The sequence below is a fragment of the Cynocephalus volans genome, chromosome 17 (genome assembly GCF_027409185.1).
Source record: "Cynocephalus volans isolate mCynVol1 chromosome 17, mCynVol1.pri, whole genome shotgun sequence".
Lineage (NCBI taxonomy): Eukaryota > Metazoa > Chordata > Mammalia > Dermoptera > Cynocephalidae > Cynocephalus > Cynocephalus volans.
Genome location: NC_084476.1, coordinates 10,023,371 through 10,036,815, shown reverse-complemented (window position 1 = coordinate 10,036,815; position 13,445 = coordinate 10,023,371). Strand labels below are relative to the sequence as shown.

General features: G+C 49.4%; 1 protein-coding gene across 3 annotated transcripts; it reads left to right on the top strand.

Annotated features, from left to right (window-relative positions):
- Positions 1 to 2,486: 2,486 nt before the first annotated feature.
- Positions 2,487 to 12,674, top strand: LOC134365414 (E3 ubiquitin-protein ligase LRSAM1-like). 3 transcript variants are annotated; one of them, XM_063081501.1, is made up of 6 exons: positions 2,487 to 3,293; positions 4,867 to 4,970; positions 5,374 to 5,430; positions 5,946 to 5,990; positions 7,005 to 7,082; positions 7,735 to 12,674. In XM_063081501.1, exons 2-6 carry the CDS (start codon positions 4,899 to 4,901, stop codon positions 7,768 to 7,770), a joined length of 288 nt encoding a protein of 95 aa, XP_062937571.1. In that variant the 5' UTR covers positions 2,487 to 3,293; positions 4,867 to 4,898; the 3' UTR covers positions 7,771 to 12,674. The 3 variants fall into 3 exon arrangements, with proteins under 3 accessions (XP_062937571.1, XP_062937570.1, XP_062937569.1); XM_063081500.1 differs by lacking the exon at positions 7,735 to 12,674 and adding an exon at positions 4,047 to 4,269 and having other exon boundaries at positions 7,005 to 7,728; XM_063081499.1 differs by lacking the exon at positions 7,735 to 12,674 and having other exon boundaries at positions 7,005 to 7,728.
- The last annotated feature ends 771 nt before the right edge of the window (positions 12,675 to 13,445 follow it).

The following is a 13,445-nucleotide window of genomic DNA, read 5'->3' as shown; positions in this document are numbered from 1 at the left end:
ATGATCAAGGCAGAGGCAGAAGGTACCACCTCAATCTGCAGAGAATTTTTTTTTTTTTTTTTTTTTTTTTAAGATGACCGGTAAGGGGATCTCAACCCATGGCTTGGTGTTGTCAGCACCACGCTCAGCCAGTGAGCAAACCGGCCATCCCTATATAGCATCCGAACCCGTGGCCTTGGTGTTATCAGCACCGCACTCTACCGAGTGAGCCACGGGCCGGCCTTGCAGAAGAAATTCTTGATGTCAACAATACTACCACTGCAGGAGGACCACTAATGCCATGCACACTGGCTCTCAGAGACTAGACAGCCAGACACTGGGCTTACTGTATGTGCTCAAGTAATTTTCACAATCTGAAAACATGTTCCTAGGATACCTCATGTTAAGTAGTTTACCAAATGTTACACAAGTGATAAGAGTTAATACTTGGACCCAAGTCTTCCCTAGCTAGGTTTATGCTCTTGACAAAGCCTTCCCACAAAGATAACACTGCTCACAGCTCACCACTGGCAGCAAAGAAACCTATCCAGGAATCCCAGAGGGTGGCTACCTCTACACTCCCACAAACCAAGCGCCAGAAATCAATACCTGGGCCTGTCTGTTCTGAATGGTCAATTTCACTGTAATCCTCAGACCTTTCCAGTCACCGGTTGCCTTGGCGATGTCATCACCAACCTTTTTTTTTGGAGACTGTAGAAATATAGGGACACTGGGCTGGCCCGTGGCTCACTCGGTAGAGTACGGTGCTGATAACACCAAGGCCACGGGTTCGGATCCTATATAGGGATGGCCGGTTTGCTCACTGGCTGAGCGTGGTGCTGACAACACCAAGCCAAGGGTTGAGATCCCCTTACCGGTCATCTTTTTAAAAAAAAAAAAAAGAAAAGAAATATAGGGACATAATTACCTTGTGCCTGAAGTTGGACCACACCCTTAACACCTGTCCAGTGGTATGCACTTTGCAATACCCCAAAGCTTCCTTATCCAGGACGGAGGAAGCTGAAGCACATCGTGGTACCTACCCAATCAAAGCACAGCTATCACCTCTATGAAAATAGGGAAAATAGAGCTGGGGGGGTGAAGTCTATCCATGGGCTAATGGCCACAATGGTGCACAGTCCCTTACTTACCCTCTCATAAGGGAATATGTAGTAAGCAGGGCTTTTAACCCTTGTTACACTAGAATCACCTGAGGAGTTTTAAGATGCTAAGTTCCCATTTCAGAACAATCCGATCCATCTGGGGGATGAGGATCTGGGCATTTGCTACTTTGAAATTCCCGAGTAACCATTAGCCTCAACAGGAGGGATGTCCCATAAGTGACAGCTGACCTAAGGGCCAAGGAAGAGTACGAAGACACTGGCCACGCAAGATGGGGGGGGGTAGTGTCAGGGATAGGTGATAAAGGCCTAATGACATTCTGGGAAATACAAGTTCAGTAAAAGCAGAGTATAAATTGGAGAGAAAAGCAGGCAGAGGGGACTGGTGATCAGTAAGGACTAAGTAAAGCCGGTTGTATTAACCACTACGTTACATTTACAGCACTGGAAACATAAGCTACTGTTATTCACAAAGATATTCACCCACACCCTATTTAATCCTCCCGACAGTGCTATAACAATTTCCCCGACCAGAAAACAGGTTAAGTTGGATGCCCAATGTCACCAAGCCATTCCTGATTTCAAACCCCTCACACTTGGCCTCCTCGGGCCCAGCCCTCAAGGACACCAAAAGCAGCAGTTGAGACACGTGTTAAGTGAGCGACTGTAAGGTATCGGATCGATTTTTCCAGTATGACCTTCCTGCGGTACCTACTGCTAGTTCAATGGCTCAGGTGAAGTCGGGAGTGACAACGCAAGCCATCGATGAGACACTGGCACAATTATGTTTGCGCAAACCAGTGCTTAACTGTGCTCTCATCTGAATAAAGAAACGCCCCTTGGCCGGGGGAACTTACCAGAACCAGGGGGCCGATCTTGGGGGCCAGGGCAGACGTGGCCCCTACTTCGCCACCGGTGCACCTCAGGTACACTGGGAGAAAGCAAGGATTAGTGCCTCTGCAGAGGGCGCCCCCGAGCCACAGCTCTGTCCCCTACCTTTCCGGGGCTGGTCACAAAACCCTTTGCCTCTTCTCCAACCGGCACCAAGAGTCCCAGCGGCGAGCGAGGAAGGCCACCCGTTCCTCCCCCGGGCGTGGGCATCTCTGAGCACGGCGCGGAGGCGGCCCCGTCCGCGGGCGAACCCAGTCGGGGTAGCAGAAACGCCCGGAGACAAGCCTTACCCTAAGGCGTGCGGCCTGAAAGCCACAGCAGGTCGTTGGGTCCTCCCTCCCTGTTTACACGTGGGGAGGCTGAGGCCCAGAAAGGCTGGGCTAGGACCGCGCAGTGCTGGAAAGGCCTCCAGGAGGCGGCGGCTTTAGAGCCCGACAAGGGAGAGGCACGAGCGGCGGGAGGAGAGTGCTCCATCCCGCAGCCCCGGACACAGCTAGGGCACGCACCGACTTTGATCTCGCTGGGGTCGAACTTAGGCGGCATGGCGGAGGCGGATGGTGTCGGATGAACCCGGACTCGGGACGACCGAAGAAAGTTGCACCACGACCTCCTGCGAGCCGAAAGCCGGAAGGCCGGAAGCCGCCCGGACCACGCCGGATGTAGGCGGGACAACGCGGCTCTCGCGAGAACTCCGGCTCCGCCCATGCCAGCGACGCCCTAGCCGCTGTTTTTCTTGTGTGCAGGCGCCCGAGGCTGACGGCTGGAGGTCCGGCCGTCGCGGTGAGCTGTGGCTGGGAATCCGGAAGGGGGTTTCGGGGCAGTTCGCCCGGCAGGAGGCAGAGAAGAAGGGGCTGCTCCTGAGGTCCTGCGTCCTGCTGTTCCCACGCACCTTATCGTGAGGGTCACCCTAGGGTCCCTGTCACCCAACCCCAGGACCTCGCCCCTCCGCTGAAGGGTCCAGGACCCCAGTACTCGGCGGCCGCGGCCTCTCCTACGCCCTTGGTGGTCTGTGCATTTTACTTATGAAATCAGACTACTCGGGTCTAACTCCAGTCCAAGTGCTCGTTGTGCGATTCGGCGGCTTCCAGTCTCAGACTCCGTCATCCTGGTCTGCAGGACTTTCTGAGATCCTGAGTTTCGGTCCCGGCTCCTGCCTTTGGAGGAGACTCAGCTCCGGCTCCGCCAGGGCCCGTACAGGTGGTCTGCGACCCCGCGCCCACGACCCAGTCTTCCGAGTGCTCGGCCTGCCTTCAGGTCCCCCCGCGGACCGGAACGTCGGGACCTCTCCATCCACAAAGCCAGGTCAGCTACTGCCCACCCCAGCCAGGGAAGGGTGGGTGTGGTTCTTCCCATCTGGGCTGGACGTCGCGGGGAGAACAGATGGGGATAAACGTGGGGGAACAGACTGGACAGAGCTGATCTTCTGGGGGAGCGATGGTCATTAGGTAGGAGACCGAGAGAGCTGGACATCCGGAAGGGGCGAGCAGAAGGGTAAGAGCTGGTCATCAGGGAGGGATGGGGCGGGCTGTTTTTAAACCATACCCCATCTCTGCGGGTAGGTGTGGGTGACAAGAGGGGCCTGAGCTGGCTCTGCAGGCTTGGCTGCCTCCCCCAGACAGCCACCGTCCCTAGCGGGGGAGCCCTGTAATCTCGGGCCCTCCCTCAGAGGACCAGATGTGCGTCTTCCTCAGCTGCATCTTGTCCCTCGCCCTCTTCTCCCTTGCTCCCTGAGTCAATGTCTGTGGCATGTGTGCTGCTTTATGGCTGACATTTGTTGAGGGCTCACTATGTGTCAGGTACCGTGCCATGGACTTTCCATGTATGAAATCATCAGACCCTCACAGAATCCAGCGTTGGTAGCATCATTACACACACTTTAGAGATGAGGAAACCGAGGTCGTGAGAGGTGAACCTAGGTGACAATTGGTAGGTGGCAGATCTTGGATTCAAACCCAGTTATATTTCATCCCAAAGCCTGTGCTGTTAACCATACACTTCCCTGGGTGATTGCTTCCTGGCCGGTCGCTGTCCCTTACTGAGCACTGATATTTGCAGATGCTGGGCAGGCCCTGGGCAGGCAGTGAGCACCTGGTTTCTGAGTTCTGGACAGTGTACTTCGTGTGTGCTGAGTTATTTGAGCACCAAGGAGTTGGGCAAATTCCAGAGGATCACGACTCAAAAGACCAGGATTCCAGGCTGGTTTTGCTACAATGCAGGCTGTATGACGAGATCACTGAACTTAATGAGTATCAGTTTCTTCACTATAAACAGGACCATGGTGAGAATCAAATGGAATAATGACTGTGAGGGTTGTAAGGTGGCTGAGGATTGCTTTTTAATTTTTATTTAACTCAGAGATCTCTTTGGTTAGGATCTAGTTGAGCTCCTCAAGGTCTTGGCTGGCTCTAGTTTGGATCTGCTGGTGGCACTCTGACTGTGTTTTGGGGACTAGAAGTGATTCCCCAGCTGAGTCTGTTCGAGTCCTCCAAGAACATCCTCAGAAAGTACCTGAGGAAACTTCTCTAACGTACATGAGAGGTGGGGTCCCGGAATGGGGAAAGGGCAATGCAAGATCTCTCACAGTGGGTCAGTGGCAAATGTGGGCTCAGACCCAGGTCACCTGTCTTGTCTTTATGCTCTTTCTACCCCGTTCTGCTGCTTATTTTTTAGTCCACAAAGAACAGGGTGCTGGGCACCTCCTGTGTGGGGCTCAGGGCACTGATTGACGGACCAGGTAGACATGGCCCTTGCCCTCGTGGAGCTCACCGTCCGTCGGACCAACTCCGTGCTCTGTGTTACTGTGCTAGCTGACCTGAGGACCTTGTTGGGGGCTGTGAGCAAATAGCCAGGCGCTAACTTCTCTCCTGTGCCCCAGCATCCTGAAGATCACTCTGGGAAAAGGGAAGGATGCCGCTCTTCTTCCGGAAGCGAAAACCCCGCGGGGAGTCTCGGAAACGCCTTGAGTACCAGATGTGTCTGGTGAGGAAAAGTGGGTTTCCTCTGACTCCATCCCATCTCCTCCTCTGCCCCATGAAATAGGACCCCACATTGCCCCCAGACAAGCCACGCTCCCTCGCATCTGCCTCCCACTCCCCCAGAGGAAATCATCTCTGGCTCCGACAAGACAATGAGGCCCCCCTCAAGTGCACCTCCCCTCCTGGACTGAGCTAACTTGTCACTACTTGTTCACTTTCTCTTCCCTGCTGGACCTCAGGCTCTGGGAAAGCAGAGAGCATTGGCCACCTGCAAATGGACTAGTGGAACCAGATTGTGTCTGTGCTTCCTTGCAGCTCCTTAATTCTATGGTTCTTTGCCTGGTTTGTCTACTCTTTGAGGATGTTTCATTTGAACACTTTTCAAAACAATTCTTTTTTATCTTTAGGCAAAAGAAGCCGGTGCAGATGGCATTCTTGACATCTCTAAATGTGAGCTCTCCGAGGTAAACCGAATCTAGTCTTCGGGCACTGAATTTGATCTGTCCTATTTTTTTGGATCATGTTTCCCCCGGAAGGACAGATGTGGACTGGGGCTTTAAAAAGGCCAGAAGCACTAGTCAAGAGATGTTTCCTTAGATTTTGTTCATTTCCAACAATAGATACTTTAGTCTCAACATAGTCTCCAAGAGTTAGATTTTAGATGGAACGTGTACGCACCGATCGCTAGGGTACTGGAAGAGACTGGCATTCTGCAATGTCTGATAGGGCTCACCATGGGGACAGGATGTATTGGACAAGGCAGAGCAGGGCAGTCTTCTGCCAGCTACTTGAAGGGAGAGCTGACGATGTCCCCAGCAACATTCCTCCCCAGACTCGCCCCTGGGCTTAGCACTCCCTCCCCATGAGCATTTTGCCGTCGTTCACCTCCTGCCCATTACTCCCTCACATGAATGCTGCTCTGAAAACAAATTAACTGGCAGAAGGGGAGATACTTACACTTCTTTTTATCTTATCTTAGATTCCATTTGAGGCTTTTGTAGCATGCAAAGTCCTACAGAAAAAGGTAAGATGGGTCTCCATTCTCAGAGAATTGTTCACTGCATGTTTGCTCCTTTGAAACCAGGTGGGACTTCTAGGAGCCACCTTGCTGGCGTAGCCACGTCCCTTCTCTCTGGCTCCCAGCCTTCCGGCCTGCAGCAGGTGGTTTCGCAGTTAGGAGGGCAGGCGTTGGGGTTGGACAGCCCTGGATCGCATCCTGGCTCTGCCTCTCACAGGCTTCATGACTTGGGAAACTCCCTTAGACTCTTACATCTCAGTTTCTTCATCTGTGAAATGAGGACGTCCATAATTCTACTTTCTCAGAGATACTGTGAGAATTAAATGGGATCAATAAGAAGATAGACAGAGGAGTATAATGCCCACCATATAGTGAGTGCTTACTAACTCCAATGTTAATAATAATGCAAACTACACTGTCATTCTGGTGACCCAGGGGAGGTTAAGAGTGGAATGAATGATATTTCAAAAGAACATTGCAGCTTTGAATGAAGATGGGTAAGACTGTTCCAAATGACGTGTCCAAACGAAGACAGGTAAAAGGTGTTCCATACCAACAGAGTAGAGAGCTGCTTGTCACTGGAAGTTTTAAAGCAATGGATCACGCCTAACAAAATAGCAATACATGACACGGATTGAGTAGTGGACCATGTGCCAGCCTAAGGTCTTTTTGTCCATCAGCTTGTTTACTCATCATGGCAGCCCTCACAGTCAGATGCTTTTTTATTCTCTATCTTCCACATGAAGATACTGAACCTGGGGAAGGTTAAGGTCAGGATGGCTGCAGAGGGTTTCTTCTCAGGGTGGAAGGTAGAATTAGACCTCTAAGATCCCTTTCATCTGATTCCACATTAAGAGACTCCATGATTCTGAACCACATCTCTCGTTGCGGTGTCTTGGAGAGCGGAGATGCCCTGGGCATGGCAGGGCCGCTGGGCGTGTCCCGCACTGAGCTGGCTGCCTCACCCTCAGCCCGCCGCTCTTCATTAACCTGATAGTTCCTCAAATCTTTTCCACACAGGTGTTGATTGTCCATACGAATCACCTCACTTCCCTGCTTCCTAAATCCTGCAGCCTCGTGAGTCTTGCGACCATCAAGGTACTGGGTCCTTTCTCCAGGTGTCAGGGTCTCTGCCTACTGTTCCCGGCAGAAGTCAAGCTTCCCTGCTCCCTTTGGGTCTCCTGTATTAAAATTGAAGCCAGATAGGCCTAATATACTACTCAATCTGGGGCTAGCTGCTTAATTCACTTGGCTAGAGCATATTGCTGATAACACCAAGGTCCAGGGTTTGCAACTCGTCCCTGTACTCGCCAGTTGCACCCCCCTCCCCAAGAGAACAATATAATAGTCAATCAGGGATTTGGTCAACGTGGTTTATTGGGTACTTCTACATGCTGAGCATGGTGAGGGGGCAGTGACAAAGATAACCAGCCACAGTTCCTGCCCTCAGGGAAGCTACTTGCTAGGTGGAAAGCCAAATCATAAACTCGTGGCAAGTCACCTATCAGGGAGCGTGGAAATTGACAGTTCTAAAGAAGAAGGAACAGGTGGGATATCCAGGGCATCTTGCAGCTGACATGTGAAATCTCAGATCTGGGTGGACTCTGTCCTGACTGTGAGCCCCTCCAGTACAGGGGCTGGGAGGTAGTCACATTACATGTGACATTGTTCATGAAAATTTTAATGTGTGAGAAGGTAATTTACCTGTGGCTTTCATCCAGCTGACTCCATTTTATTGTATCTCTTCTAGGCCTTTGTGTTATCAGCACCACTCTCTCCAAAGTGAGCCATGGGCTGCCCCTTATTCTTGCCTTTCAAACAAGGAAACTGAGGCTAGGAAGGTGCACTGCTTTGAAAGTGAGAGTTCTTTGACTCTTGAGCCCTTGCTCTCTTCCGCTGTCTCCCTCACAGAGCCAGGCTGAGTACCTTGTGTTAGTTGGATCTGGCTGCTGTTTCATGTTATACTAATGCGTAAGCTCTATGAGCTTCTATCTGTGTTTTTTCGGTCATCTTTTTTCCCCTGAAGTTTCTTGCTTCTCAGCCTGGAATAGAAAAACCAAGGGCTGTTTAAAACATTTTTCCAAATTGGCAGCATTAGAGCCACCCATGATTTGACAAGAGTCACGAATCTGAGGAGTGAATGAAGAGACGGCAAGAGATGGACCCTAGGAATCAGGCTGATGGCTCTTTGCTTATAAAAATGGGCTCTTTTGGCAACAGCATCTGCTTACAAAGTCCAGGACGTGAAATCTGCACACTCCTGGGGAGGGAGCCCACCAACCAGAGGCCAGGAACGGGTTTGTCCATGGCTCAGAGGGCTGTCTGGCACTCTGGGCTCACTGGAGCATCCTGTGTACATAAGCTTCTCCATGTGCCCGACCGAGCTATAAAGGAAACAGTCTAACTGCGGCAGTTTGCCCATGAAGTGTGAGGCATTCAGCCGCTGCAAACACCAAGTGCCTACTGCCTAGAGGAGGTCATGTCCATTGGGGAAGGAGCGAAGTAAACATGTGATCACAAGGCAGTGATAAGTGCTGTGAGGACTTTATACTCAACCCTGTGTGGGCCAGGAAGGTGGGTCTGTGGGTCCTGGAGTTGGACCCAGGAGAGGGAGCCCAGGTGTCAGTTGATAGTGGTTCTCTGACCTTGGGGCATTCACTTCATTGCTGTGAGCCTCAGTTCCCCCATTCACACAGCATTGATACTGTGGACACTTCTGAGGCCAGGCAGCAGGACTGTGTACTAGCCTGTCCTCCACCTTCCTGACATCCAGAGCTGGATGGAGACAGAATGACTGTTGCCGTGGGTCTGGTGGGCTCGAGTTCACGCCCAGGGATGGGGTGGCCTCAGCTCGTGATCCCGTGGGGGCCTCCTGCCATTTTCCCTCGTCCCTGCGTGGCCTTTCCACTCTCTCTGCAGGAGGTCCTCAGGCCTTACTGACCCTTCTGTCTCTCCTCTGCCTTCTGTATCTGCAGTGTCCTTTTCACCTTGTTCTATGTCCCTGAAACCAAAGGAAGGACTTTGGAACAAATCACAGCGCATTTTGAGGGATGATGATATCCCTTTTGTGTGAGTGGCTGTCCCTCCTAGCTGGGCCAGCTTTGGACTTCAGGGGTAATGGAGCTGGCCTTTGGCTCTGAGCTGAGCCTGAGCCTGGGGCCCCTGACAGTCCAGGCCCTAGGGAAGTCGGGATCCAGGAGCACAGTCACTGGGAGCCTTGGCCTCCTGGTCCCTCTTTCGTGTCCAGCTCACAGCAGCCTATACCCAGAGCTGTCAGTATCACCAGCCTCCGGGTCCAGTTCCTGCTGCTGCTGTGGAGACTCAGGACCATCTGGCAGAAGCCCTGTGGTCAGCCCTCCCCACGCCACCTCCTTCGTGACACTAAAGCAGCAGGGGTTGGGGGTCTCTTCTTGGCTCCTCATTTCCTGGCTGGAGATGCTTTTGGAGGCTGGGTTCTTGGAACCTGGTTGCTCCTCTCCAGTGGCTGCATTATCAGGAAGGAACTTTGTCAAATAAAGATTTGACTCAGAAAATCAGGTCATGACCTCTCTGTGTGAGTCCAGTTTGAGAAGGGTGTATTCCGTCCTTGTTAAACCAGACCTCTTGGGCCTGCCCAGAACATCCTATGCCTTCCTTCTGCTCAGCCAAGCTTGCACTTAGCATGTGGAGGTCATTTCTATCTCTTTCCTTGGGCTCAGGGCCCTGGGTCATTAGCCATCAAATCTTGTTGGGTTTCAAAAAAACACAAAAAGCCTCTTTTTCTGCTGACTTTAATGGAGCCAGAAGTTTTGTATAAATTACTTATTATTATCTATGTTTATTGTATGAAAATTAGAAAAAAGATTTATTTAACATAACAAATTATTTTTAAAGCAGCTTAACCATCTGTCCTAACTACATTTTAAATATTAGCTCATTTATTTGGATAAATAATAAAATTATTCACAGCCACCCCTTCCCAGAAATAACTGTAAAGATTTTCGTTCCATCTTGAAAGATCTGCAACACACATCTCTGTCTAGTGTCACTGAACAGAAGGGACGAGTCTTCCCATTTCGAATCTCCCCTGTCGTCTTCCAGACCGTGCGGTTCCCGTATGCTTCCACCTTGACATTCCCCATTAAGTCATGTAATGAGGCCACTTCATCAAAGAGAGAAGAAAGAATTGCAGTATGGGCCAGAGGGGTGGAGATGGCAGGACTCCAGGGTCAGTTTCCAGTAGATCCTGCAGCACCTGCTCTCATTTCAGTAAAATGTGTGAAACCAGGCACAGGACCCTGGATGGCTTTCAGCTGCCGCAAACTCCAAATTCCCTGGGGCCTTCCAGAAGTGGGGCCACATCCGTGTGCAGGAGCATCTTCCATCTCAGTAACCACATGTCTGCATTCACATTCCTGATGCCTGCGCAGCGGTCCCTTTGTTGGGCTGAGAACCGTAATGTGTCTCCCTGCGGTAATAGTAGTAGTAGCGAATTTTCAAACACTTTTTTTCTTCTCTCCAGACTTGTTATAAAAGTTATGTTTATATGTGCTTATTGTAAACCATTTAACAACAAAAGTACAGTAAAAATTGAAAGTGTTCCAGTGCTCCCTAAGCCCACTCCCTAAAGTGGAGGCACTTTAATGACGTGCTGTGCGTTTCCGACTTCCCCATGCACACATTTCATCTGAAACCTGGGGTTTTTCATCTCACAGTATATCTCGAGCACCTTTCCGTGTTCACGCATACAGATCTACTGCCGAGTAAAGGTTGCCAAAGAAAAATTTGACCCAGAAAATCAAAGGCTGAGACTTCTTTTGTTTGGGCTCCCAAAAGGCAGGGTGGATTCCAAGTACTCCCCAATTTTTATAAGAATTTAGGTTTACCAACAACAACAAAAAACATTAGAAACATTATGTGACAGACACATGGGAACTTGTTCTTTTACTGCTTTACTTTCACACTGCAGCCCCTGATTTTCTATTCTCTTTCTGGAACTTCTAGTAGATATCATACATCCTTGTCTTTTCTCTCTTAATTTTTCACTCATATAGTCTATCTTCTAGTGTCTTTGCTTTGTGTTGTAGGAATTTTTTTTTTTTTTTACCTCTGGCTCTTCTACCCAATGTTCTGTTTTGTCCACTATGTTTTAAAATAATTTTGATCCTTTTATTGAGACCTGTACTATGGCCCAGAACATGGTCTATCTTGGTGAATGTTCCATGTGCACTTGAAAAGAATGTGTATTCTGCTGTTGTTGGGTGGAGTGTTCTATAATGTCAGTGAGGTCAAGTTGTTTAACAGTGTAGTTCAGATCTTCTATGTTATAAAGGGTTCTCCAGAGAAACAAAACCACTGGGGGGTGTTGGTGTGTGTAGAGAGAGAGATATATACACATGAACAGATTTGTTATAAGAAATTATGTTAAGGCCGGCCCGTGGCTCACTCGGTAGAGTGCGGTGCTGATAACACCAAGGCCACGGGTTCGGATCCTATATAGGGATGGCCGGTTTGCTCACTGGCTGAGTGTGGTGCTGACAACACCAAGCCAAGGGGTGAGATCCCCTTACCGGTCATCTTTAAAAAAAAAAAAAAAAAAAAAAAAAAAAAAAAAAGAAATTATGTTATAAGGACTTTCAGTTATGGAGGCTGAGAAATCCCAAGATCTGCAGGGGAGTTGGCAAGCTGGAGTCACAGAACAGCTGATGGTGTGAGTTCCGGTCTGAAGGCCAGCAGGCTATGACACAAGACGAGCAGATGTTTCGGTTTCAGTCTGAAGGCAGGAAAGACCGATATCCCAGCTTTAGGCAGTCAGGCAGGAGGACGTCCCCCTTACTTGCTGATCAACATTTCTGATCTGTTCAGGCCTTCAATGGATTGGACGAGGCCTACCACATTGAGGAGGGCAATCTGCTTCACTCTGTCAAATCTTAATTTCATCCAAAAACACCTTCACAGAAACACTCCGAATAATATTTGACCAAATATTTGGGCACTCTGTAGCCCAGTCAAGTTGAAACATAATATTAACCATCAGGGCTGGTTGGTTAGCTCAGCTGGATAGAGCATGGTGCTGATAACACTAAGGTCCAGGGTTCAATTCCTGTACCAGTCACCTGCCAAAAGAAAACAAAAAACCATCACATCAATCTCCTAACAGATTTTCTGTCCCCTTTTCTTCCTGCTACTGAGAGGAGAATGTTCAGATCTCAACCTCTAAATGTGCGTTTGTCAAGTTCTGCATTCCTGGCAGGATTCGCTTCATGTACTTTGGGGTTCTGTCACTAGGTGTCTACTCATTGACGATTGTTGCATTCTCCTGACTGCTTTGTCCTTTATTATTAAGAAATGACTGTTTAGCTTAGTTGATCAGGGTAAAGCCTTATAACCCCAAGGTCATGTGTTCAGATCCCTGTACTAGCCAGCAGCCAGAAAAGAAAAAATAAATGATATAGGACAGAGCCAACCATTTAGCTCAGTTCTTTAGAGCATGATGCTGATAACACCAAGGTGCAGGGTTCCATCCCTATACCACCCAGCTGCCAAAAAAAAAAAAAAAATGACAATTTCATCACCCCACAAAGTTTCCTCATGTCCCTTTGCAGTCATCCTCTTCCCTACCACTATGCCCTGGATACCAGTGGTCTATGTACTATCTCTGTACTTCTGCTTTTTACAGAATTTAATAAAAATGCAATCATGTGCTTTGTACTATTTTGTGTCTGACTTAACTTCGCTTAGTCCTTTTTAGATTCACCCACGTGGTCACATGCATTGGTAGTTCATTTTTATTGCTGAGGAATATTCCATTGGACATTTGGGCTATTTCCAATTGGGGCTATCATGAATAAAGCTGCTGTAAATATTTCCACACATGTCTCTGCATGGAGTGGAACTCCTGGGTCATGTGGTATGTTTATGTTTATTTTAAGAAGCTGCTGACCTGTTTTCAAAAGAAACTATGCCATTTTGCATTCCTACCAGGCAAGTACAAGCGTTCCAGCTGCCCCACATCCTTGACAACTTGGTATTTGCTATTATGAATAAAACTACTTTCATATTTGGAGGGTCCCCCGGTTTCCTCCACTTTCTTTCTCTGTCCTCACCAAAAATCAGAGTGCCTTGACCCCTCTGAGACCTGGCCAGCTCCATGTTCTGCTCAGCAGGCTGCAAACAAACCTGGGAACTTGAACATTCCCAAGCACTGATCAAGGTATCTAGGGTATTGTAAGACACTGAAAGAAACTGGCCATGGTCCTGAGCCGAATTCCTGAGACCCTCATATAAAAGTCCACACTCCGACCCCTCGCTGTGGACAACCCTTTTCTCTCACTGTCCGTTGGAGGATACGCTGCTGCACTCTGATGTAAGTTCCCCTGATGCTTTGGACTGACCGCTGGCATTAAGTGCTTCTTTTTTGGAATCCCAACCGGCCCCATCTCAGGATGGTTTGGGACAATCTCTCACGGGAATTCCCTGACA

Excerpts from the sequence above, each read along its gene's own strand:
- LOC134365414 (XM_063081499.1), top strand. The coding sequence starts at position 4,899 with ATGCCGCTCTTCTTCCGGAAGCGAAAACCCCGCGGGGAGTCTCGGAAA. Across the intron at positions 4,971-5,373 it reads TTGAGTACCAGATGTGTCTG|GCAAAAGAAGCCGGTGCAGA; the intron begins GTGAGGAAAAGT and ends TTTTATCTTTAG. Across the intron at positions 5,431-5,945 it reads CTAAATGTGAGCTCTCCGAG|ATTCCATTTGAGGCTTTTGT; the intron begins GTAAACCGAATC and ends ATCTTATCTTAG.